The 27,041-nt window shown below is 31.4% G+C and overlaps 1 protein-coding gene across 9 annotated transcripts in view; it reads left to right on the top strand.

The window, feature by feature from the left end:
* The window catches only part of LOC110991744 (potassium/sodium hyperpolarization-activated cyclic nucleotide-gated channel 2), a 178,584-nt gene that overhangs the window by 73,635 nt on the left and 77,908 nt on the right, over positions 1–27,041 (top strand). For 5 of the 9 annotated variants that reach the window (XM_045634469.1, XM_045634468.1, XM_045634472.1 and 2 more), the window contains exon 3: positions 13,571–13,779. In XM_045634469.1, the coding sequence (XP_045490425.1) occupies positions 13,571–13,779 (209 nt within the window). Of the gene's footprint in view, positions 1–13,570; positions 13,780–21,633; positions 21,791–27,041 lie in introns of those variants that run through there. The other 4 variants (XM_022257325.2, XM_022257306.2, XM_022257281.2 and 1 more) reach the window with 3 other exon arrangements.

The following is a 27,041-nucleotide window of genomic DNA, read 5'->3' as shown; positions in this document are numbered from 1 at the left end:
AATTATTAATGAATGTAAAATTAACCGAGTGTATTATATGTATAAAGGATTCAATCAATCTTATGTTAGACTAAGAGAGGCTGAAAATTGTCGAGTGCGGAAGTCGTTTAACCCCTTTTGTTCATTTACGAGAAATGCGGTCGAGCATTATCAAAAGGGAATTTTATTGGACCATTAATTGGAAAGGTATTTCTAGAAAATACGTGCTCTCATAGAACTCTAAGCAGCAATATAATTAATTTTATTTGTATAGCCATCTTTAAATAGGATATGTTTTTATTACTTATTTTATAAAGAATATATTAAACTATATTTTTTCTTAGAATCGAAATGGAAAAGCAAAACTCAAGTCAAGGTAAACCTATATCTATGAACGTAATAAAAATTACTTATAGATTTTATTTGTGGATACAGACTACACAATATGTCAGAATTTTTGATTTTTTTCAATGCCTCCTCTCTGTATTTCCAGTTTCATTAATTTTCAATTTAAAAAAATAATAATAACTTGAGATTTTTTCGTAATTTTTATTTTAACAAATACACCCTGTGTTTAATAAAAAGTAACAAGCGTCCGGGATCAACAGAATTTGACAATTAACATATTTTGCCAAAATTCGTCCCTTTTTACCGCCAACTTGGCAGACTGTATTTAGTAATAAGGTTAACATAAGAGCATTTTCGGTTCGCTTCTTTTTCCTTTTTGTATTTGTGTTAATAAAGAACTTGTTAATTGAAGTTTTTGATTAAGATATATCTTAATATATATAATTCTTGTGTGCGTGTGTATGTGACTGAACTCCTCGTAAACGACTGGACCGATTTAGACGAAATTTTTTGTGTGTGTTCAAGGGGATCTGGGAATGGTTTAGATTCACAATTTTGTCCGCTGGACAATGTTTTTCTAATTAATTTTCAATTTATTAGTTGTTGTTTATTTTGGAATGTTTTACATTGGATCCGACAGACGGCGCTACCATCGCAGTGTCAAATTTTAAATAATATTCGAATTTTAATTTTAGTCTGTCCCGAAATTTAAAAAAAGTTTTGTTATCATTGTGTTATATCGTGTGTGACCATGTGCTGGATCGTTAGATATTGTCATAACATTTGTATAATAATTTTCATCAAAATGGCTTATTAAAAGCTGAGACCATGTTGTCGAAGATTATGGATAGCCACCTTTGATTGTTTTTGTTGTGTGACCTGTTGATTTGATTGTTAAAAACTTTATTTTTAATATTAATTTTTCTATTTTCAAATATTTCTGAACGATAAATACTTAAATCTTATTTATAAAGGATGCTGTTTGATCAAATTTATGAGATATTAGTTGGTGTCGCAATCACAAAACTGTTTTCACAGCACTGTCAAAACTGTAAAACATGGTTTGATAGTTTGAACTGAATTTGAATCTCGAATATCGATCTTTCACTGCAAAAAAGACACTCCATGTCGGGTTCAACATTTAAACCAACCTTTTTGTACATTTATTGTACAAGTTAACAAAAATGCATGACAAATTTATTGCTTTTTTATATAACCACCAATGTATGACATAAATTCATGTATTCAGGCCAAGGAAGGCAGTTTGTCCCAATACAGTTTCCTTATTGAAATGTTCCTGAATGTATAATGAATATTTCAATCCCAATTCGTAGCTCATTCAACGAATATATAACCGGATGAAAGTTTTATACTGAGATTTATGTATGTATATTAACACAATTGGTACTACATAAGACTGAAACAACTCTTTAATCGTTTCCAATGTCCAATTCAATTCATCTCGAAGTTGACGAAGTTAAAAAAAATAGTAAACTAACAGTCTAATTATAAATAAATTACTATTATGCTACAAGGCAATGGTCTTAATATTTATAAAGAAAAATAACGTAGCGAGACGCGCAAAACATATCACTATGTTAAAATTCATTATAAGTGGGGTGATTATAGGTGACTGTTTTATTGGCAGATAGTAATGCTAATAAATGTATTAACTTTATTTGCTGAATAATTGATAATTAGGGACAGGTCAAGGTACGGCGTGGTATGATAGGTAAATTGTACCACGGAAAAGTTTTGTATGCGTAAAAAAATGTTACATTTGGAAAATAATTTTACGGGACATTTCAAATAGTATTGTAGCAATATAAAAAAAAAATTTCGATATTCAAACTAAACAAATGATATCGAAACGATATATCGGATCAGACACAGCGAGAAAATATTAATATTTTATTTTTTTGATGTGATTAGTCTGCAGATATATTTAAATAAAATATGCAAATGTCAATGAAGAACTGTGTATCTGTGTGTAATACGAAATCTATTTAAATAAATATTAATATTTGATTACTACTTTTTTTAGATTCTCTTCAAATATTTCGTTTTTCTCGAAGGCGAATGGGAGATACAAATGATTTTGACAATTATTTAGTTGTTGTTTATAGGTAAGTCTATCAGACATCAACCTATCATATTCCGCGGACTTTATTCAGAGTGCTTGCAGTTAGAGCATAAAGCGTACTTTGGTTTAGTATGAGAGTCGCTTCTAAAGTACCTCTGATCGCTACTATTTCTTAATGTTTAGTACTATTTAAATTCGTATAGTATTTCATATTTCTGTAGTCTTGTCGGATTCTAAATTGAACATCGGCTACGAATTTATTATGAGGTTGTATATAACTAATCTAAATATGGTCTGGAATATCTAAAACATTATTCTCAGCACGTGCAACTCTTGATCACGTAGACTTCGGCGCTCATGAAAACATATTAGAGATCTATTTTAGCTGAAGTAATAATTCGAATTCTACTATTAATTAAATTAAACATTGTCAAAATTGACGACATAGAACCTACATATACTTTTTTAGACTGAACGTGTTAAATATATAATATTTATATTAGTATGGTTTAAAATTGTTAGAAGAATTTAATTGTATGAGTTGCAAAAATCTTAGACTTACTTTATAAGTAGGAAAATATTCAAATATAATTATTGTAGATACACGCTACGGTTCGTAGCACATTAAGCTCTACGAAATAAACTTCCACGTATAGCTCTATGTTAAGAAGTATATTTTTTTTTGATAACTAAATCAAATCGTAATATGTTTTGCAAAGAAATTGATTTTAAATAAATTTCCAAGATCTTAACAATATAATAGGGCATTAAAGCTTCAAGCTTCAAAACTTATTGTAAATTTACATTTGCTACCAGTTCGCAAGTCAAGGGCGTAGAGGGGGCAAGAAGAACTGGCAAGAAACTTTTTAATACTATTTATCCTAATACTTACTAATACTTTATATACTAATAATTACTAATACTATTTATTATATAGAGTTATGTAAAATTTTATTGCATAGTGGCTTTTAGTATGGGTCGGAGGTTTGAATACTAATGACCCGCTCACCTACGCTCGTAGAAAAAGGAAAATCCGCAAAAGTTTGGATTAAAAAATCGGCATATGTCAGTTTTATAGCCAAAATAATATAAACACTCGGTGAAAGCTAGTCGACACATGAAAAAAATAATATTTGTTGTTGTGCTTATTTAAAATGACATTATAATAGCTTAGTTCTACACTATCTGTTTAAAAATAATAGCCTGTCATTGAAACACTCAATGATAATTGAACATGAATTTTAAATTTTGTTAATGTTCGTAGAATGTATTTGCTTTGTTACATGAAGGTGAGCAATTCGATTTTATCATGCCGCCCGAATATTAACGACACTAAAGGTCGGTTATGACATTTTGAAAGATTGCAATCAGTCTGGAAATCGATAAAACTGGTTACAATTTTACCTACGTTGTCATGTAGATTCTATTTTTATCGACTATTAATATAAAGATTATAATAAAACCTAACCTCTTTCTTCAGGCTTTATTATGTCGGTTTAAAGTCTCCTTGATTCCCTATCAGGAATGGTATGCAAGTCTTTCTACTAACTTTAGTACAAAAATATGTATCTTACTTTGGTTACTTACATAATATAGGCAACATATTCTGTAGTATACAAAATAAGAAATTTCATAGTCAAGCGTTTTCCTCATCATAGAAAGACGTCTGTCTTTTCTTATGTATTTACGTTGCAATACTTGCTTTTTTCTGATGTATTATAAATATATATTCAATTGGTATGATTATAAAGAACTCATAGCCTCAATATTCAAGGTTTCAACACAAAAACTTTAAATGTATTACGATTACATCAAATTATTAATAATGATTTCAGAGCCGGAAAGAGAATAAAAATCAATATTTTAATATACTTCAATTATTAACAACAAATAATTGATATGATTGCATATTACGTATAGAGAACATATTTTATAACGTTTAACATTTTAATGCATTTTTAAACAAAATATTATACAAATACGGACAACAAAAACATTATAACAGAATCTAAAATAGGATATTTGTAACATCAACAATTTCACAAATTTTGCTTAAAAAGAGGTCTCAATAACAAAGTTTTAGTTATATTGTTGAATCAAATTATTTAGTATTCGTATAATTGCGCTTTGTTGGCGTTTGGAACGTTGCAAAACGCTAGTGTATCGGGTAACTTGGAATTTGCGATTCGGTAGACGCGGCGCCGCCGGCGAATACCTTATTGACCCGTCTATATTTAGAACTGTTTGTGAATTTTATCACCCGAGTGTCATTCGATATACTTGACATTTTGCATAATTTTGCAATTTTTAATCGATATTCTGTGAGGAATTTTAATATAGGACAATATTGGTAACGGAAGTTATGAAGTATGAGCATGTACCAAATGAGATGGAAATCTTAATAACTCTAAAAATCCATCTTTTTATTTTCGAAATGAGAGATTACCCACAGACATACATTTTCAAGTCGGATCAGTCTGTGAGACATTCAAATTTTATATATTTCAGTTAATACAACCAGCGCCTTCCAGTAATAGTAGCTCTAGGTTTTTGCACAGATGGCGCGCAAATCAGAGTAGATTTGCGAGGCAATTTTTTCAGCTATTCCCCGATAGGTGGTGCTGTACCTGTTTTGCTTGAATAAGGTTTTCAAGATTAATTTATAATTTAAAATATTATCACTATGTTACCTTTGTTAGTTATGAGCCTTTTATTGATGTAACATTAATTTTGCAGTGTGCACATGGTTTTACATTAGAATCCTGTTCATAACTATTAGTTTTAAGTTTATTTTTGTAAAGATTATAATGTGTTTTGTGCACCAAATAAATAAAAATAAAAAATAAAAAATAAAAAATATAACGTTGGCCAGTAATACGTCAATTTAAACTCTTGCTCATCTTTAGTCATAATATTAGTAACCGTTCCGGAAATTTATTTCAATACTTATAAACTTAATCCACAAACCATTTGTTAGTACAAGCAATCTTGCAGGAGCTATGTCCTTGAAGGTACCACGCGATCGCGTGACCTGCCCTCCATGCCAGGGTTAGATAGCCTAACAATAACCTCTAGGTGCAAGTTAGTTCATTGTGTAGATTAACACCCAGCTTTAAATAGACCAGTGGCGCTATTTTAAAAGCTTTTGTTAAACGAAGGGCGAACTAGGCATTTCCCAGGTGTTCTCGACCTTTGTTTAAATATGTAGATCTTTAGGTACATTTTCCGTCTAAGTCATTGACCATATTTAAGTGGTCTACTTGTAATGGTTTTGCAAATCTATAGTTTAAAAAAAATTACGAAGATCGACCTGAGTTTACGTCAATCAATGTGTGTCAATCAAATCGAAGTGGTCTGATGTTTTAATTAATGACATTCATATAAAATATATTCATTAGTTTAGAACATTTTGACTTTAATGGGCTATTAATTGACTATCGCGTTGCAGGATAAGTAACATGAAAAAAAATTGCCAACAATAAAATCTAAATAAGATAGTACAGATTTATGAATTACCATAGATCTGGAGAAATATTTGCATCAAAAGTTACAGATGTTAGCCAATTACTCTTTATATGTGCCCTGGACAATTTAATATAAGACACATATAATATACATATACCTAATACAGTCTACTACTGACGTCGGTTCTATTTGATTTAAATAAAAGCTCCTTTGGGTGAATATTTTAACTTACTTTACACAAGTTTATTGCAACATTCCTATATATATAATTTAACCAACATCACAACTTGTATAATAAGTTTTGAACAATATTTTCTTTTATTCTTCATTGGAACAATGGCCCACAATTTATTGTAAATATGAAGCTCATTATTATATAAAAAGTAAGATAATAATTATAGTTCGAAATACCCTTGTCGCGTTATCATACATAACTCAATCTGTCATATGTCTATGCGACATGTAATGAACACTTGACACTTTCCGACAGTGAGAACGATTTACGATGTTATAGTGTCGAATGGCGAAAGCGTATGTTTTTGTTATTTTAGGATTAGATTCAGAGTCACGACTAAATTTGTAAAGGTAACTGACAAATATATCAACAACGTAATATAATATAGGTCTTCCATTTGAATCGGAGAAATTTAATTACAATTTTGGTTTCAGATTACAAATTTTAATTCAAAAATGATCTTAATTATAATAATTTTTATTCTTTCAAATTTACGTTTTAAACATTTAAATGTCTATGATACTGTTATTTTTATTTCATGTACCTATTTGAAAATTGTAATCTTGTCCTAAATATTTCAGAAACAAAATGGTATTCACCAATTATTTTCCATTATAATAGAAACGGTCAAATTTAAAACAAAACTTTATTGAATTATTCTACGAGCACTTTTGAGATTAAAATCGCACAAAGTATGTATTTGAGCTTTAACAGTAACAATTCCTAACGATTAGAACTTTCGAGGAAGTTTTTAATTGACTTTCGGATTGGCAGTCAGCCATTTCTTTGTGGCCTCTCGTATGCAGAAGCTAACTTTACGTTAGAATTTTATGCTCTTCATGCAAGAACGGAAAAATATATGCCATAGCTAATTCAGCTACACGAATCTAGCTGTAATTATTAATTTGTTGACATAGAAACATGTCGAAAAGCTCCATTAGGATATGAAATCAAATATACAATATATAATATATAATATATTTAAAGAAGTGACAATTTACGTGTAACGGGTGCTCTGTCAAATATGAATATGTCATTAGCTGTCATTGTCAAATTTTGACTTCTCTCTGAGTGCAAAATCATTTTTATTGTAATGCAACGATTTTTATGATTAAAATAAGTAATAAACCAGTAAGGTTATCTGATTCGTCATCTTCTTAAACAGAATTATATGATTACCTTTTTTGGTAATTTTTATTTATTTATATTCTATTCTTACTAACTCTACAACGATACGGAACGAGCTAAAGCATGTACATTTTGCTTACTCAAGGTTTCTTATATTTATAAGCATGATATTTAACTAAATCATAGGAGTTATGCCCCGAGATTAGGCACCAAACGTAGGCACTGTCTTCAACTAGTACATTGTATTCATTCGTTACATAGCATAACATCTAATTATTTCGCCTATAATTTATTGTTGTACGCAAATGGTTAATATAGAGTTAAAGTCAATCCTCTTATTTAAATGAATAAACAACATAAAATTAAAACTAAAAACATTGTACATATTACAAAATAAACCTAAGACTTTAAAATATTAATATTACGGTACTTGTGTATTCAAACAGTGTGCAATTTAATATATAAGTCACTACGCTGAAATGTAATTATTATATTTTTTTATTTATACAGTAGCTGTTTATAATTAGCTTTAAAATTTAAGGCATTTGTTAACCATACTATGAATACAGCCCATTAAACCCACGTCGCGTCGGTAGGCTTCCTTCTCATACAAGAGCGGTCCAAAGTAATTTGTGAGCCGAACAAAGCTTAAAATATAAAGTCATGTTCACATTGTCACGAATACAACGCCAGAGTAAATTAGCGCCCGTCCGCGTTCCCCAACTTAATTTAACTACATGTTACGAACTTTTTCCAATTAAAATTCAAAAATACCAAAGGTTACAACGAATTTGTAAGCTTTGGCTGGTAATTTTAGGTAACTTAAATTTAAATTTAAATTTATTCAGATGTTTATACAAATAAAAGTATATAAATTTATAGATAGTTGTATATATGACTTATGTGTCTTACGTTTTAGCTCTTAAATATACAAGTTCCTCAATTTATTAAATTAATTGATTGCATACAGACTCCTACATATTAAAAATCTGTTTATGCCAGGTTTCAAATGCACGACCAAAATTTTCAAACACGCACGTCTATGCTTTTGAAAGGTCTATACAGGCAATTAAGGACAAACAGTCAAAATCTGGTATAATAACACCCAAGGGACTCGTATTTGGTCGTAAAAACCGATGATATTGCTATTAAGTTCCTAATACAATATAATTCAGCCGGGACCTTTGATTTTTGTCAAAATAACCGGTATCCTAAACGATGTCACCGTGACGTACACGTCGTATATTAAAAAATAATCGATTTTTATGTTAATAAAACAAAAGACTAGCACTAAAATAAGTCTCCTTAAAAAAATCTTGAGACAAAATATCTCCAGATACCGTAAAATTCTTGACACTTTACAGATTACTTGTACGTGTTAAATTTTTTAGGTTCTTTTGTACGAAGAACAAAGAAACAAAAATATCTTGTATAACGTCAGCACAATTGACGCCCTCAGCCCGCGTCCGCCACTCGGAGTTGAGGTCAAGTTGGAACGGTTTACTGGAGTGAACCTGTATCGACTCGCCTTAGATCTTAGTCATAGGCTGTTTGTGTATAGAAATAACATATTTCCATGAACTGGCCTTGGAATTGCTTCCGTGGGCCGTGTTCTTTAGATTTGCGCCCCAGTTACTTGTTCATGTTCTCAGACCTTAACAGAATGCTCGCTGGACTTCTGTCTATGATTAATAATGCATTATTAACAATATTAATAATTCACTTTGACGTCCGTTGTTCCACAACTTAGCGATTCTTAAGGCAATTTCTGCCACGCACCACCACGATGTGGAACCAGCTGCCCACTGAAGTATTTCCGAACCAAATCGACTTAGAGTCCTTCAAGAAAAGAGCGTACCGATTCTTAATAGGACGGCAGCGCGCTTGCGAGCCTTCTGGCAGTGCGAGTGTCCATGGGCGGCCGTGTCACTTAACATCAGGTGAGCCTCCTGCTCGTCTGCCTCCTGTAACATAAAAAAATCAAGGCAGAATACAAAATACCATTTCTTAAGGCTTTCTCCGCGCACCACTACTATGTGGAACCAGCTATGACATGTTTCCGAAACAATTTGAAAACGGCCGGCAACGCTATTGCGAGTCTTCTGACAGTGTCCATGCCCGTTTGCCTCTATTAAAAAAATCACATTATGAAAAGCGGATTTAACATAGCAACATCACAACTGTAGACATATATTGTTAGTACAAAAACATTCATAGTAGTTTTGCTAACATCTGTTCATATTGTGACTTGCAAGTCATATTATTAGATCTGTTACGAATGTACAAGGATGACTATTTTTAACCAACTTCCGTAAGGATTTGACCTGCATTTAATGTTGTTGGATATGTTATGAGCTGTATTTAGACTTCAAGTACCTACGTGTTAAAATATAATATGTACTTTCAGTTCGTAAAATACTATTTCCAAGTAGCACAATAATCTTGGAATATTTAATTAAATAATTAAATAAAAATATAATAGTAGTTAATATACCTAATAACTAACTAATGTTCCGAAGATACTGGCAGCGTTCCCCCTTTGAATAGCTAGACTAATTCTTTGTCCGAGGTAGCTGCCAGCTCTTTGTTCTCCTGTGATGTCAACTAACCTTTTTGATATTTTCCTAAAAAACCTTATAGCGCTAGGACCCCACGGACCAAGGGTCTCGACACTTTTATTTATTTATTTAATTATAAGTAATCTTACAGCTTACATAATACATATTATTATACAAAATACTAATACAATACACAAAGCCAAAACAGATTACACAGATTAAAACAAATTATGTATAAAAAACAGAAAACAAGGAAGCGCATTAAAAGACAAAGTTACATTTGAAAGAAAAACAAAAGAATAAAATTAAAAAACTAAAATTTGACAATTAAAAGCAACAAATAATACTAAGAATTTATTAATAACTAATACTTTAAAAATCAGAGTCTTCCCGATTCTCCAAGTACTTACTTCTTGACATCTCTCTTTTTGTGGTAGAAAAGATCAATGTCTTTTTGTTCTTTAATCTATATCATGGTGTTTAAATTACACAACGAAAACATTACTATAATTTAATAAACGCGGGATTGGATGTTGTTCTTTCACGTAATAGCTATTTTTAAATCCCTGTTTGTAGCCGCAGGGGGAAATGCAAATATTAAAGATTTATTGCTACTCCAATTCGACTGCAGTTTCTAATATTTTTCTGAAATCTGAAGTTTCAGCGTTTATTTGTTAACAATATCTTTTGTTTACGCGAGTAACATTAAAATACTATTATATTTTTACTTAGCCTACCTTTATTGTATCTACATATTAACACATATCATTTTAATAGAATAGAAAAGCTTCTATAAAAACAATTTTATTTATATACCTCTTCATAAAACCCTTCCTCAGACTTCAAAGAATATAAAAAAATACTTGAATTGTTTCAGCCGACTTTGATTTTTGCGCTTACCAACATTAATATTAATTTATATAGATTTGGTATATCCCGGTTCTATATGTTCTTAATGTGATACCCACGTTTTATGAGAATGAGGTAAACAGTAATGAATACTCTTTAGTCATTGGTTAAACGTTTCCCGCCTCAGGCTACATCCGTTTATACCTACCTATAGTCCTGATTCACTATGACCTGTTATCCTATACCAAAATCTTGATGAATTCATTAGTATACCTAGTATTTATTTGGTATCTATTAAATAATGTACATGCTGTAACATCAAGTGCCTTGGTGCTTTTTCAAATTCGTATTAGAAATATATTTCTACATTTAGGTTACTTTTGTAGATTTTTCAAATAATAGCTCTAAATTCCAGTTCTCAAATTAAGGTCGTTGATCGGACGAGAAGAACTTGCCAACTCCTATTTCAAACCAGTACGATATCCAAAATCATATATAAAATTAACATCATTATTGAAATAAATAAATCAGTCTCAACCTCTTTAGGTCTCGGCCTCAGATTTCTGTATTTGTTTCATGCCTAGTAGATCTACATAATATGATCTACATCATATCAGATCAGATCTACTTGGCAAGTAGGCGCCTGACTCATGCCGTCGACTTTTTGGCTCTAAGGCAAGCTGGTTTCCTCACGGTGTTTTCTTCACCGTTCGAGCGAATATTAAATGGCCACAGAGAAAGAAAGTCCATTGGTGAACAGCCGGGAATCGAACCTACGACCTTAGATATGAGAGTCGCACGAGCCACTAGGCCAACACAGCTGACAATAATTATTAATAAATTTAATATAGAACTCAAATAGCCATTGAATTTATAGTGACGATTCACTGAACAAAATCATATTCTATCTATTCGCAAGAGGCGTTTAGTTCTGAGAATGTATTATAAAATAACGTTCTCTAGTATCATACTCTAAATTCTAGGAACATATTATTCATCGCACGATTTCATTGTAATTGAATCCGCCCGCCCTAAGATGCTTGTATTTTATTGACTATATTCAATATATTAGCGGTAATTGCTACTTTCACGAATTGTTAAATTGTAATACAAGCTAACATTTCAACCTACGTTGAGAAGTGCTCTTCTGCTTAGACAATTATAGGCTTTAAGTGATATTTAATTATGTTAGCTACAATCTATGAAATTCTACGTACACTTGAGCTTATCTTAGAAGCTTTTGTAGAAATGTGTTCCTAAAATTATGACGAGTATTTGGTAGGGAAAGAAGTAGGAGCGATACTGCCTTCGATGATGTGGTAACCTTGTATGACGACTTCTCTTACTTACTTACTAAAATTATTAGTCTACGTATAATAATTAATAAATATTCAGGAATTTTTTAATGTTTGGTCTCTCCATATAGCAAGTTTCTGAGAGTGTAATTCATTAGTTAGATTCACTAGTTAGCGAGGCCGAGAAACCTTGGAGTGTAAAAAACGACAGAAGAAACCGTGTATGTTTGGACAAACGGAGGCATGTATGCAGATCATCAATCATACGAATGGAACACACCATCGTTTCGTCTATCGTTCTAAGTTCTTACTTCCCAAGTCCTCTAGCATAGTTACTAGCAACGAATACGGCTGGTACACCGATAATTTAATTCTAAGCAATTTTTACACAGACCACGTACATATTGGTAGTGAGTTTAAAATTGTATACAAGGGCGAACAGCTTCAAGAATGAATGAATTGACCTCATTTTCCTGTAGGCGTTCAATTTTTAATTCTCCTTTCTTTTCTTCTGGCCACTTTATTTCATTGAAATTGTAGTACAAAAGGAATTCATGGAATAGATTGTAGATTATAATTGAGCATATTATGACGTTTGGTGTTGATATAATTTTCATTTTATTTCAGTCATTATATTTTTGAATACTAATGTTTTCTACTTAACCCCTCGCTATAAAATTACACTGACAAATTATTATTCATATTTGATTTTTGAATCGAACCTAACTGGAGTTGTATTAAATGCGTAAACAATTTGGCCGTCATATGATATTAAGTTTATGAATAAAACTATTAATAATAATATTTTGTCATTATATAGTTTAAGTATATTTTTAAAACGCCATAAGACCTCCCATAGAGTAAACAATTATAATTATTTCTACTCCTCTACTCGTAATGGTTTAAATCCTTATTAAAGGCCGGTCTCTAATAAGGAATTGTGTGGGGACATAGGTTGCCTTTGTACACTCATGTTAAATGCAGAAGCAACTCTACCGATCCTAGGATAACATCAATTATGGGTCATGACTGTTGCAAGGGTTTTTCTGATACGTTCGTGAATGTATTTACTCATATTTAAAAATAAAGAATATTCCTAGAACTGTTACTCAAACTACGATAAATAGACCTACGCTATTTTATGTTGAATACTTTAACAAATTAACAAACAAGAATACTTATGTATTTTATCTGATCAAACACGTTTTAGTTCAGTCAGTAAGAAGACAGAGTTATTTCGAATTGACTTTTTAAAACATCCACAGGATATAATAGGTAGGAATAAAGGATTCTATATAGAATCCTATTACTATTAATGTTACTTATGAAAACGGTTCATATCAAACATTTTAGTGTTTCCGAACCTTTTTTTGCCTACAAAAGTGTTTTACTACAAAAAATGATTTATTTAAAAGAAACTAAATATGTTTAAACAAGAAATTACTAGGAAATTGAATACGAAATAAAGTAATATAATTTTTAAAATCATCGAAAGAAAAACTGAAATTCAAATTCCGAATAATTTTAATAAATTTCTTTAACAATCAAATTGCCCCTATGTAAGGCGTCACTGATTCACTGATATAGTCATAGTCAAAGCCATACTTTAGTCTTCCTTTTTCTTCTCCAGATGCGAGGATGGTGGAGGCGGCGCGGCGACAGGGACGGGTGGGCGGACGTCGTCGCTGCGACTGGCGAACGGGCGTGTCGCGGCGCAGTCGGCGGAACATTTACCACACTCGCCTGACTGCGCCTCCGTACGGATATCCATGGACAACACAAATACATGCTGCACGGATTCGCTCGTCACAGCCTTAGACGATGAGACGCTGTTGCTCGGTAAGTCTGATATTCAACACACACAAAACGAGTCGTAAGAATCGAAAATACTTGTAAAATACTAACCATTAGTTACTTTTTTTATTAACTTATATGTATATATAGGAGATACTGTCAAGATTTTTGGAGCCTACAGAATTTTGACCATATAAATTATGAACACAACAGTATGCAATACATAAACAATGAAAACGATAAAGCCAATAGCCAAAGCGATATATGTTTTTTTAGATTTTATTATTATACTTTTAAACCCAACATTGCAGATCAACGTTTACCTACATTTTGTAACAAAAGATTTCCTGTAGTGACTCAAGGTGCTATAATCGTGGTGTAACCTGACCGATATAGAACCATATGCAATTGAGCATTTTTTTGCAATAATAAAACAGTATTTAATTCTTTATCGCACTTCACAATAAATTTGTATTATTTATGAATCAAGGGATATTAGTATATCAACAGAATTATCAGGCAGAATATTTAATTCATATGATAACTAATTTCTATACAAATGATTTAATATGTCCCATTATTTAGTAAAACAAAAGAAAAGAGCCTACCAATTCTTATGAGGCCGGCAACGCACTAGCGAGCCTACTGCTAATGTGAGTGTCCATGGGCGCCGGTATCACTTAGCATCAGATGAACGGTCTACGCGTTTGCCTCCTATCACGAATAAAATACTAGTATACTTTTGGTGAAAATCAAGCATCTTCTTAAATTTGTATCGAATACAAACAGATAGGATGTTTCCGGTTCAAATTCTTAAATGATGCGTTGTTAGACTATTTTGATGCGATGCATTCATGTTTTTAAATCTATAATAAATTCAAATCAAACGTATTTAAAAACATTATCGTCTCTTTCTGTCAAATTGGGATTACGCTGAAATAAAAAGGGATGTGCGAAATGAAATAATATATTTTTATAAAACAGCCCAGTTTAAAGTTCCTCACAATTGTTGGTTTAGATTCTTGCAAGCATAGACATAACATTATACGATACAAGCTGACCTGGTAAATCGTTTTGCCATGTATATTATTTATAATAAAAAATAGGGGTTGATCGTAGAGGGTTGAAAGTTTAGGGTTGTATGTATTTTTTAATGCTGTGGATACAGTTGACAAACAAATAAAAATTTATCTAAAAATTTAAAAAAAAAATTTAGGGGTGGACTACTCTTAACATTTAGGGGGATTAAAAATAGATGTTATGCGATTCTCAGATATACCCAATATGCACACAAAATTTCATGGGAATCAGTCAAGCCGTTTCGGAGGAGTTTAACCACAAACACCGCGACACGAGAATTAGCTATATAAGATTTTTCTTCATATATTTTTCTTCCACATTCACACAATATCTCAATACTTTTTATAGTCATTAATGGCGTGTTAACGTACAATAATTGATCATACCTTTCGCATTAAGATTCGATTAAGACCAAATGCTTTCAGTAGGTATATGGCTTTTACCAGTTGTTCAATTACTACCGAGGTTTTTGATAAAAACTGTTTTTCGTATCATGAGGAAATATAATTATTACTATTACAATAAGGTGATAAAATAATAACAATTTGATGATAATATATTATAATAATTAAAGATAGATAAATATAAATAAAATTTAGAAAGTCTGGTCTCCGTGGCAGTGTGGCCTTTAATGCTGGCAGCGTTTCCTTGCTGTATTGCGATACCTAAGCGAGCACAGCATCAGCTCTGGTGTCAGCGGTACTATTTACCAAGTAACATCAAGTTACCCAAGTTAAATCACTTGAACCGTGCACGTTACGTAATATTAACACGTAATTTAATATTAACCCCATCAAATAGAATTTGATTTTGATATCGTTAATCATTTAAATTTGTTAATCACTCTCCTCTATAATGAGTTTACAAATACTTCCAAGTTAACTTTACGTTGCATTAAATAAATAATTAATTAAATACCTCCTTCTAGTTTGTCCGCTTAAATATCTAAATATATTACATACAGCTTGCAAGGTTTACAGAGACGTTCACGAACTAAACAATAAGACAAAAGATATTTCTTTTAAAATGGCAAAAAAATCTGCTACGAATTCTCTCATGATTCAATGGCGCTTAAACCCAGAGCATTGTGGACGCGACATGATGTCATGACTAACGTCATAGTCATATTAATTGATAATTTCTACTAAGTGCTTTGTCTTGTTAAGTCTCCTACACTTTCGTCAATAATTTATGAATGTACAATACATCATATATACATTATAAGGAAAGATTGCAAAATCAATTCATCAATTTAACAATGTTAAATTACACAGAAATTGGGCTGCACATAAATTTATCTGAATTCACAAAAGAATGATTTTAACATTGTGAATAAAGAATAACCTAGGAATACTGGAAAATGCCAAACCCTGAACATAATCCTTTCAGCAATCTCGTTAGAGCTCGGCCATTTTGACATTACTTATACATTTAATCTCTCTTACTTTCTGGTTGCTGGCTTATCACACATCTTTAATTAGTGCCCTAATTCTACTAAAGAATAATAAAAATATGAATTCTCCTTTACAATGAATAGAACTGATTAAAAATATACGAATAACCTTATAATTAGGATATTGAATAGAGTATTTTAGGTAACTCCAGGCAATGCGAAAAAATATATCATATGGCATATTTTGTTATCAAAAAAATTGGGAAATTAAGAATTATATTGAAGACGAAAGCAGGCAAAATACTTTACACATACTTTTGCAAATCATGATAGATAAAGCCAGTGTTACAACAGTACAACCTTTAAAAAGTTTGCGCCTCAGATATCTGAATTTATATCATGATTATTTATTTTTATTAATAGACGAGTAGGCAGCCTTCTGCGCCTGACACACGACGTCAACTTTATGGGTTTGAGGATGGCCGATTGAGCGGGTGTTCAATGTGTACTAGAAAGGATAGTCCATTGGTGAACAGCGGAGAATTGAAACGACCTCAGAGATGAGAATCCTTAACACCACTAACACTACAAACTCATTATAATAATAATACCTTTTAAAATTATACAAAAAGCACAGCAATTAGAGTATTCAAGTGAAAACATGATTCGAATACCATCATACTTCGTTATATTTATAAACCTTTACCAAACTAACTTTCAACCCACAAAGCCATCACAATTTCCTTAACTCGGCAATTACTTCTATAAAATGTGGCTTTACATTTTGTTTTATTCTTTTTTTAAGTTAAGAGTCATTCTGTTGTAGAAACGACTCCTTAAATTTAAATAGCAGATTTCTCGGCTCGACTTAGCCCTGACCTATTATGTAACGACGTCATTATATTATATTTACTGTTTGCTGCATCATTTTCTTTAGCCTTAATAATTTTCGCTAAACTACAGACAGTTGAAAATATAACGAGTTATCTATTTATATCCGACTCCAAATACCCCAGCAGGATCCATACATTTGTGGTTTTAAAGAATGTTGAATACGCTATTTTTATTATTGATACTATCCATAATGGTCGTTCAAAGGTTGAACTTTAATATATTATACATGAAGATATATTCATTCATATTCTAAATATAAACGAAATAAACGAAAACATTTATTACTTACAATATAAGCCATTAAGATAATATTATTAAACGATATACGAAACAGAAAAGTAAGTCAGTTAAGTAGTAATAGATAAAAATAAAACTGAAATTAAACATTAAACAAACTATGACTCAATATTTTAAAGAGAAAATTAAATGTTACTACAATAGTAAAATAATTCCGCAAACCCTCTTTGGTAAGGTAAAATATCATAATATTCATAAATTATACTTTAATTACCTAAATCCGAAACATTGGTTATGCTTCTTTTACCACTGTCTATTGATTGACATACACTTACATAATATACAATATAGTTTAAATGGTCTTAGCATACAGAAGCTTCGTATCAGTAAGCCTTACCCTTACTGATACATCTCTCAGGGTCATAGCGACCCACAAACGACGTCAGACGCTCAGACGCATCTAAAATTTATAGAATTTGTATAGTCTTGACTCTTGACTGTCCTACACTACGAGTGATCCATCAAAAAAGGAAAACGTAATTATGTATAATTCGTACACTTATTATACACTATTTTTGTTAGCATTTTAAAAATAATTCGTTACGTATCGTAAATTTGACTAATCTCTGTCTAATTTGTATAATAATATGATTACGCGCGACATTAAGCCCGAAGTTTATTTAGTTGCTGCAGTAGAAATGAAATTTTTTCATACGTATTGTATGTAAATCTGTGTGTCACTTGTAAAAATTTGGATGACCGTTATTACATTTATGCGAGCAAAGAATAATACCACTATGTATGGAGTAAATTACCTTTAAAAAAACATACATATTAAAATGCAGTTTACACAAGTTATTTAGCAACGGGCGCCCTTATCGCTAACAAGCGATTTCTTCCAGACCAGACTGACCAGACAACCTTAATATAAACAATAAAAAGAAAAACCTACACCCTACATTCAAGAACGGCATAAAAAATTTACAAAATAATATATAACCAAATAACTAAAATAGAGTAAAATCTAAAAAAAAAAACAAAATCATATACCTATAACAAGAAATGTAAAATCTAGTTCAAAGGTTAATTGAATATAAGTAGTAGTTAATTACGAAGTCAGAAGAAAAATTATCAAATTTAAGATTTATTTTTTTAATTTAAAGACAGGTCGTCTGATATTAATAGGCAAGGAATTACCATAGTAGGATACTTTGTAAAGGAAGAGTGATAAATTTAGTCTTAGAATAGGAGTTTCAGGAATTACATTGTTTTGTCGTATTGGCAACCTTGACCATAAATATATCCTCTTCAGTTAGAAATACCAAATTTAATTTTTTTCAACTTATACATATTTGGAAAACGGTGATTCGTTTCATTTTTTTTTCTTTGTGATTCTATTTATAAAATTGAAAACATGCAATATCCGTTCTTTATGAGTACGCAGCTGCTAGAAGGATTAATGATGTGTATGGCGGCGGTGTCATAATACATTGCGTATTTGGGTCCAACGTTCTCGTTCTGGAAATTTCGACCATCCCAAGAAGAAGAAAAAAGAATCGCAGGCTATTGTGGAAGCAGATCTATCGCAAACTACGTCAAAAGTGCAATAGTTAATACTTTGATTAATGAAATATTAATTCTATTATTAATATTAAATTCTATTTAAAAATATCTACTTTTCATAGAAAACGCCAATTTCATATGTCCATTCTCCATGAATACGAATAGATTTTTCTAAAGATAGCGAGTAATTTGAATATGGAATCTAAAGAAATTGTTACCCGCGGGAAAGAATGCACTTAGAAGGCTTTAAGGGCCTTCCTCTCATGTTAATTTTATCTACATTTTAATTAAGAGGTATTTATAATAATACTCTACTAAGGTGGTCTAAAAACGACAAAACTTGAATTCCAAGAACAGAATATGTCTGCGGGACTTTTTAACGAATATGTCAATAGTTGAGTCACGGTACAATCGTTTTGGATATGGTAAACCCCCTAAACGTTTGAAATACTTGAGAAAGTTATCAGAAGTTTATTTTATAAGGTTTTAAGGCCTGGTAAATTAACGAGATTTAAATGTTCTGTTTAAATTCATATTAAATATATACAAATATAGTCTTCATATAGATTGGATCCACAGTAAAGAGCGAGTGACCCTAATTTTTTAATGGACATGTACTCTGTGCAGCATTACAATGCAAAAATTTTAGCTTATTTTCTACATAATTATTACATATCAAAGTAGTATTAATTCAATTTAAATTATTAAAGACACATGGGTTATTTTTAAAGCCATAATAATAAGAGAGATATTGCTTACGGCAACAAATTCTTTCTTTTTAAATTATTATTTCATATAATAAATTTCTATAAATATATAACGGACTGAAGCCTCCGATGATGATATTTTGCCAGAAAGCAAATGCGTTGTCAGCCTGTTAAAAAAAAACCTTGAATGACTAAGCGAATTAACTCGAAAATACTTCATTGGGTAATTGGTTATTGATGAAATATTTTCTCCTACGTATTAATGTAATGTTCTAAAACTGCATCTATATTTTATTCACTTTAATTTATTTCTGAAAGTCTATCTCTATTTTTGTCCATTCATATGTTCGTATTGTCCACGTTTCAGCGCTGTAATTTAGTTGTGTGTTGTGAATACCTGAGGCCCCGTTAAAGCTACGGTATTCGACCTGTACTAAAGTCCATTTCTTTAATTAATAATTAATATTTCAATTGCAACGCTGGGAAGTTAAGAGTCAATTGACACACTGATCTTATAATTAACAAGATTCAAGTACTCTCCAGCGCCGGCTCTGAATGCAAAGCTAGATTTTTTAATCTGTTGGTTAATTAATTAGATCGATGAAATTACTGGGTCGTATAAATACATCTATATATATATATATATATATATAAAACACGTGTCACGTTGTTTGTCCGCGATGGACTCCTAAACTGTGTACAGCTTAATCTAACTTAAAAGATAGGACAATAGGACAATAGCATAAATCTCAATTTATGCCCGCAATATTATTTTATTGGAAATATTTGTTTATTATTTGATACAATTCTGACAGATAGCGTTGTGTTAAAAATACCAACGTTTCACATAAGCTATCTACGTTTCACATAAATTCTCCTACCGTTTCCCTTGAGTAGTTTACTACTATGTCATATAACAATAACCTTATCCACAGCAACGCTTGGCCGAGTGTGCTAGTACGATTATAATTTATATTAGTGCATGACGTATATTGATTTAATATGATTAATTTAATAGCCTTTTATTAATTATTATCTTCATCTACGACCGTTGCTGTTGAATGCAGTGTTGCCCTAGTGGTTTCGGTGTGTGACTCTCATCCCTGAGGTCGTAGGTTTGATTCCCGGTTATGCACTTTCTACATGCGCATTTAACATTCGCTATAACGGTGAAGGAAAACATCGTGACGAATGCTTTTCTTAGACACAAAAAGTTGACGGCGCGTAGAGGCCGAGCATCTCATTGCCCATTAAATGATCATGATACAGAAACCTGAGGCTCAGACCTAAAAAAAGTTTGTAGTGCCATTGATTTTAAAACACACACTTAAGTAAAACCATGCTCGAATCCACTTAAACTTAAACTTATTATAGATTCCGTTTAGAAGTTTAATTTTCACGCACAAAAGATTTATATATAAAGGTCTATGGGCTTTATCGCCAATATAAAATCAATTCCAAAGGTTAGACTAAATAGTAACGACTATGGAACAAGTTCTAGAACCATAAACAAAATCTAGTCTGGTAAAAGGTAAGGAAAATTGTACTGAAATTTGCTAATACGCGATAGTCGTTCGACTGTTATACGGAAAATTGCAAATATAACAGATTGTAGTTAATTTTGACATCATAAACCCTTACTTCCTGAATATTATTATTAATGTAAACGTATATAAACCTATATATTTTTTTAATTAATAATAATAATAAGGATTTTCATTTCCTATTTTACAATAGTAGGTAGTAATATTACATCTGAAGAAATTGATTTTGTTAGTACGTTAGCTAACATTATGTGAGTAATATCTATATATATAATTCATTTATGTATTAACGGGGACCCCGGTAAAGGCCTCCTCCAAAGACGCCCATTTGTTTCGGTATATTTTTTTTATATATTTTCGTTTCGTTCATATAGAGACTGTAATCCCTATGCTAACATTGACCATGAATCCGAGATCTAAAGTGACAGAGCGCATGCCAAACTGTTTGGGAGGATACAACAGTTTACAGTGCAAGCGGGCAGTGCTTCGCCGTCTATCAATGCGAGCTGACATGCTCCAAACATCTTAACCGACGCGAGTGAACTCCAGAATCAAAATGACCGGAGGATTTCGAAATGGCGTTCGTAATTTTTTTTAGGGGTTCTGTGTTGTCAGTGTCTAACATGTGTTGAATTGTGGTAATTAATTTTTGTTGTTGTCGCTTTTTTGCGTTAAATAAATATTTGATTAACATGGCTTTGCGGGTATAATTCGGATAAATACGTCAAAGTTTCAGCGAAAATATATTTAGTGCATGTTTCTCGTAAAATTTACATGAATAGCATAAAATTGGTATAAATAAATTCGTTCAGGTTTTTTAACATTTATAGGCGTCGTTCGCTCGTCCGTTAATAAGTAAAATTTTATCGCAATTTGCTCGCATAGCTTATATCTTAGCTAAACGAAAATTTCAATTGGTCTAATCCTACAAATATATTGTGACATTCAAGAAATATTATTTACATTGGCGGTCACGTGGTGCCAAGATCATGACAATTAATTCATGTTTATTAAACAAATTAACTGTATGAGTGTAATATTGGATACTCACTAATTGTATGCGACGGCTCGTATGTCATCTACACTTATAAAAATGTTCTTGAATCGTTTTATTTTTGCTTTTCTTCCACAAAGAAGTTCTTATTCAAAGATAAATAACTAACCTTAAAATGGAATTACTAAAATATATTATTAAAAAGATAAAGCAAGTTTTGTACCTCGGACAAAGAATCAGTCTTGCTATTCAAAGGGGGAACGCTGCCAGTATCTTCGGAACCTTGGAAGGGACAAATATAAAAATATTTATTAACACTTCGTTGTATTACATAAAAGGAAAAAAAAATATTTTTGTTAAGGTTAGTTATTATATTAAAATTACAAATGAATAAACCTTAATATTATTTTTGTCAACACAATTTTTTTTGTATGATTTGTTTTTCAAATTAGGCTTCAGTTTCGGCGATTTTAAATATATATACTTCAATATGACGTTCGATAGTTAAAAACCAATTTAACTGTCGGTCAATGCTATCAAGAGACTAAAATATTAAAAATTAACGATAACAGTAATTCAATTTAATAAATTGTATAATGCGCGTTGAATCTGGAGCGATTGTATTTTGGGTCAGTACGAATGTTAGTGGTTTACAAGAATGTGTTTCGCTTAAATCAGGAATTTCGCACAACATAAATAATTAAATGTTTAATATTATTACAATACTTGTAGTCATAAACAGAAATTGTAGAAAAATATTGTTGGCTAATCGTTACTATAGATATTTCTTACAACTTGAAGTTACATCGGAACCGATAGATTTTTTATATCCTCTTGATTAAGTATGTAATTTACCCTTTGTAATTTAATACATTTTTTTTTTCTTCACTCACAGTGGTTCTCTGGAAGAGATCGGTCGAAAGCGATAAGGCCGCCAGTTGCGCTCCTTTTAACTATGTTCAATCTTTATAATGTAACGTGTTAATAAATATATGAATCTTGAAAAATACTGGGCGATTAAAAGTAAAGGGGTAAATTGGTTTCTTCGTCTGATCCGATCGCGCTTGATTTGAACTAGCACTGAAAAAGCGTTAATACTAAAAGCCACCTTAAGTAATACTTAAAATTTTGACATTACTATACTCCTCCTTATATCTCTATATTTCTATACATAGCAACGGGTGCAGTTATATTTCGTTGTATATAACTTTTATTTTATTGGGGTTTTGAGCTGTCAAACGATGCACTTATGTAGCCGAATAGTTTGTGGCCTGGCATTATAATTGGAAAACGCAAATTCGCCGCAATTGATTTTATTGTGCACTCGTAGTTTGATTTAATTTGTAAAACGTAGCATTTTTATTGTGATCGCTTTTCACAGATTAAAACAATAGCTAATAGAATAATAAATACTCTGTTCTCTATGTCATATTAATAAACAAGTTATTCTAAAAATTAACTGTTTATCCACGACATCATATTAAAAGCAAAACACTAGCTAGTAGTATTTTTTGTTAAAACTATTTTAAAATGCAAATGCAGAAGGTACGAACAGATAAAAAAAATTAAAATAGTAAATAATTTTTTACATGACATCAGATTTTAATAGAAGCAAATATTTGCACTGAACTACTCGTTTTTTTTTCCTTAAACTATTTTATCGTTTAGACATACAAAAAAGTGTGAAATACCGTTATTTATACAATGAACTCTTTCTTTCCTTTTAACTCGACCTTTTAATAAATTTGTATAACGAAACGTACCATTTTTTATCGCTATTCACAAATTAAAAAACAATTACAACTTGTCTTTTGAAGAAGAAAATGTGTGTGTTATATCTATGTCTAAATGTAATTACTGCCGATAACTAAGTCTATAAAATCAGATTTTAAAAAAAGCAAAATTTAGCTCTCAGAACATCAGCGCGAAAAGACGGACAAAGAAAAAAAATTGCTATACCTATCTATCCTTATTCCTTTTAATTTGTTTATCAAATCGTAGCCCTTACGCGCGGTTTTTAGCTATAGAAACTGGGTGTTACTCAATTATCCAGATAAGGCTGGTTGTACAATAAATTATCAGTATTAGAAATCTCGATGGTGTAATAGTGTTAATGCGTATTTTACTAAAGCAACATTTTTACAGTGATTGAGCGTGATTTTTAACCCTGTGAATCTGAAACTGTGATTGTATTTTGTTTTTAATCATATGAAAGATTTGAATATAGTTATGGCAGAGGACCTTGATCGTCTAAAGAAAAATGATTACAAACAGAATATAGTATTATAGTAGTATATCTATGAATACACGCGAATTAATTACAAAATAAATTACGTAAGCACTCGAATATAATTACAATAAGTTAAATTAACTAACATTACAGTAACAAAAACATTTATGCTAGTTTTATCGGGCTGCATTAATTATGTATATTTAAAAACTTGTATTAAAACGCCTTAATAGAATATTGAAAATAACTGTGGCTGACAGTTATTTTCAACAAGGGTGAACCTTGACTATATAATAAGGAAATCACAATTTAAAAAAAAAGCAGTGGCGCTACAACCTCTTTAGGTCCTGGCCTCAGATTTTTGAATCTGTTTCATGATCTTTTTTTTCAAATCATATCACAATTATCTGTTTAAAAAATGGTTTAAAATTTGGTATTTTTGTATCGCGCAGCCCGGACATACAATGACCACTATTTAGGCCTTGACTTGTTTAGGCTATCGCGGAATGTGGTTAAAAAGTGTATGAAGAATATCCATAGCGCAAAATCACCTGCATCATGAGCACACCCCACATACACACCATCACGTACGTACCCTCGCTTTGACACTATCATACAAACATCCAAATAAGGCTTAGATAAATAAATTTAATCATACCTAGTTAAATGTGTTGAATACTTTTTGTTTGTTCGTTCCTTTTTGTAAATCTTTGAACCTTTTTGTAGTAAAATGTATGATGTATTTCATCTTTGGCTATATTTTCAGTGTATTTGTTTGTAATTATATATAATTTATGTTAGCTGTAGGATTACGAAATAAAGTAATAAATTATACTAAAATCTTGGACTAACAAAAATAACAATAAAAACTCGCACACTCTTTAACAGGCAAAACATGCTTAACTATCAGAATACTTGAAAATATAATGTTCATTAACATAGCAGGAAATATAAATGATAACTTTGAATACATTGAGCTCTGTGTGTTTGAGATATACACAGATAGATATTATACCAAAAATATTTTTTCAAATAGTATCATTAGTTCCGGAGATAAGCGTGTTCAAAACACCAGTGCTTTATAACTTTATATTATATAATCTGTGCCATAATGCCTTTTTCTCGAAGGAGTGGGCAAGGACCACGGATCTCCTGACATAGAGAGTGTCCATGGGCGGCGGTATTCGGCGTTTGCCCCCTGTTCTATAAAAAAAAAATACTTCATCCACCTGACATGCACCTTACTTGTACTGTTATCGGTACTTTGAAGTTATCCCTTTTCATGTACCACTGAATTTAGTCCATGTACGACAAGCAACCTATCCAATCAGATTACAGCATCCGTTCTATATTGCCAAACCTCCTAAGCATTCCCTTTCCTATCCTTTTAACCATCCTTTGATCCTTCTATCGTCCTCATTTAACCGACACTGTTCAGGTATCTCACTATTTCTTATCCTATCACACAAAGTTACACCCTACTACTACTCTACTTCTCAACACACAACATTCACTTCCGTATAATATCGTTGGTATAAACAATCCCCAATGTACGGCTAGTTGAGCCTCGTTTGAGTTTTCTTGGCTACAGAGTAATGCAACGCACTATTTACTCTATTTTCAGTAGTCACTCTCATTTTATGTAATATAATTAAAAAAAACTTTTTTTAACTCAAAACAAACATTACATTCTATATACAATATTCACTGTGGTTAACCTTATACATAATATACATCTATGAGCACTAGCGTTTTAACTAGGCCTAGCCTGTATCTTAAACGCTAGTTTCTTGAAATCTATGATATAGGTTTCGATAGATATCTATAATATGAGGAATACTCGTATATATATTTTACAGGTATTGTAGGATTCGTTTGGTCTAACAAATGGTAGTGCAAGTTAATCGCCAAAACAGAACTGTAACATCGTAATTTTATAATTTAGATTTTTTTCATTTGCTCTAGTTGAATGGGCCCAGTGAATTGAAGTGAACTACTTTTTGTATGCATTCCGACAAAAGCCTTCACCTTGGCAATGAATTCTGGGATAAGCGAAAAAACGAGTCTGTTGCCTTTATATTTCTTTTGGCACGGAAATACTAAAATAATTGCTGCAATAAAATTATGAATGAGTTTTTAAAATCAACATTGAATCACGCAAAGCTTTTTGTTAATGTTTTGCGAGTTCATTACATTAATTAATTACCAAGTTTTGATTTTTTTTTTATCTAAACAGCGACTTCCGTCCGCTATTCAGATAAAAAAATCCAAATAATTTATCGTTGGATTTCCTTTCATTGAGTTAATAATAAATATTTATAATAAAATAAAAAAATAAATCAGTGGCACTACAACCTCTTTCGGTCTTGGCCTCAGATGTTTGAATCTGTTTCATGATCATTTTTAAAGTTAATAGGCAAGTAGGTGATCAGCCTCCAGTGCCTGACACACGCCGTCGACTTTTTGGGTCTAAGACATGTCGGTTTCTTCACCGTTCGAGCAAATGTTAAATGCGCACATAGAAAGAAACTCCATTGGTGTATAGCCGGGGATCGAACCTACGACCTCAGGCATGAGAGTCGCACGCTGAAGCCACTAGGCCAACACTGCTCAAAAAGAAAATATTTATAATATGTGCGAAAATTTCCAGCGGCGTGTTGTCTGA

The sequence above is a fragment of the Pieris rapae genome, chromosome 3 (genome assembly GCF_905147795.1).
Source record: "Pieris rapae chromosome 3, ilPieRapa1.1, whole genome shotgun sequence".
NCBI lineage: Eukaryota > Metazoa > Arthropoda > Insecta > Lepidoptera > Pieridae > Pieris > Pieris rapae.
This window is presented reverse-complemented; position numbering and strand designations above follow the sequence as displayed.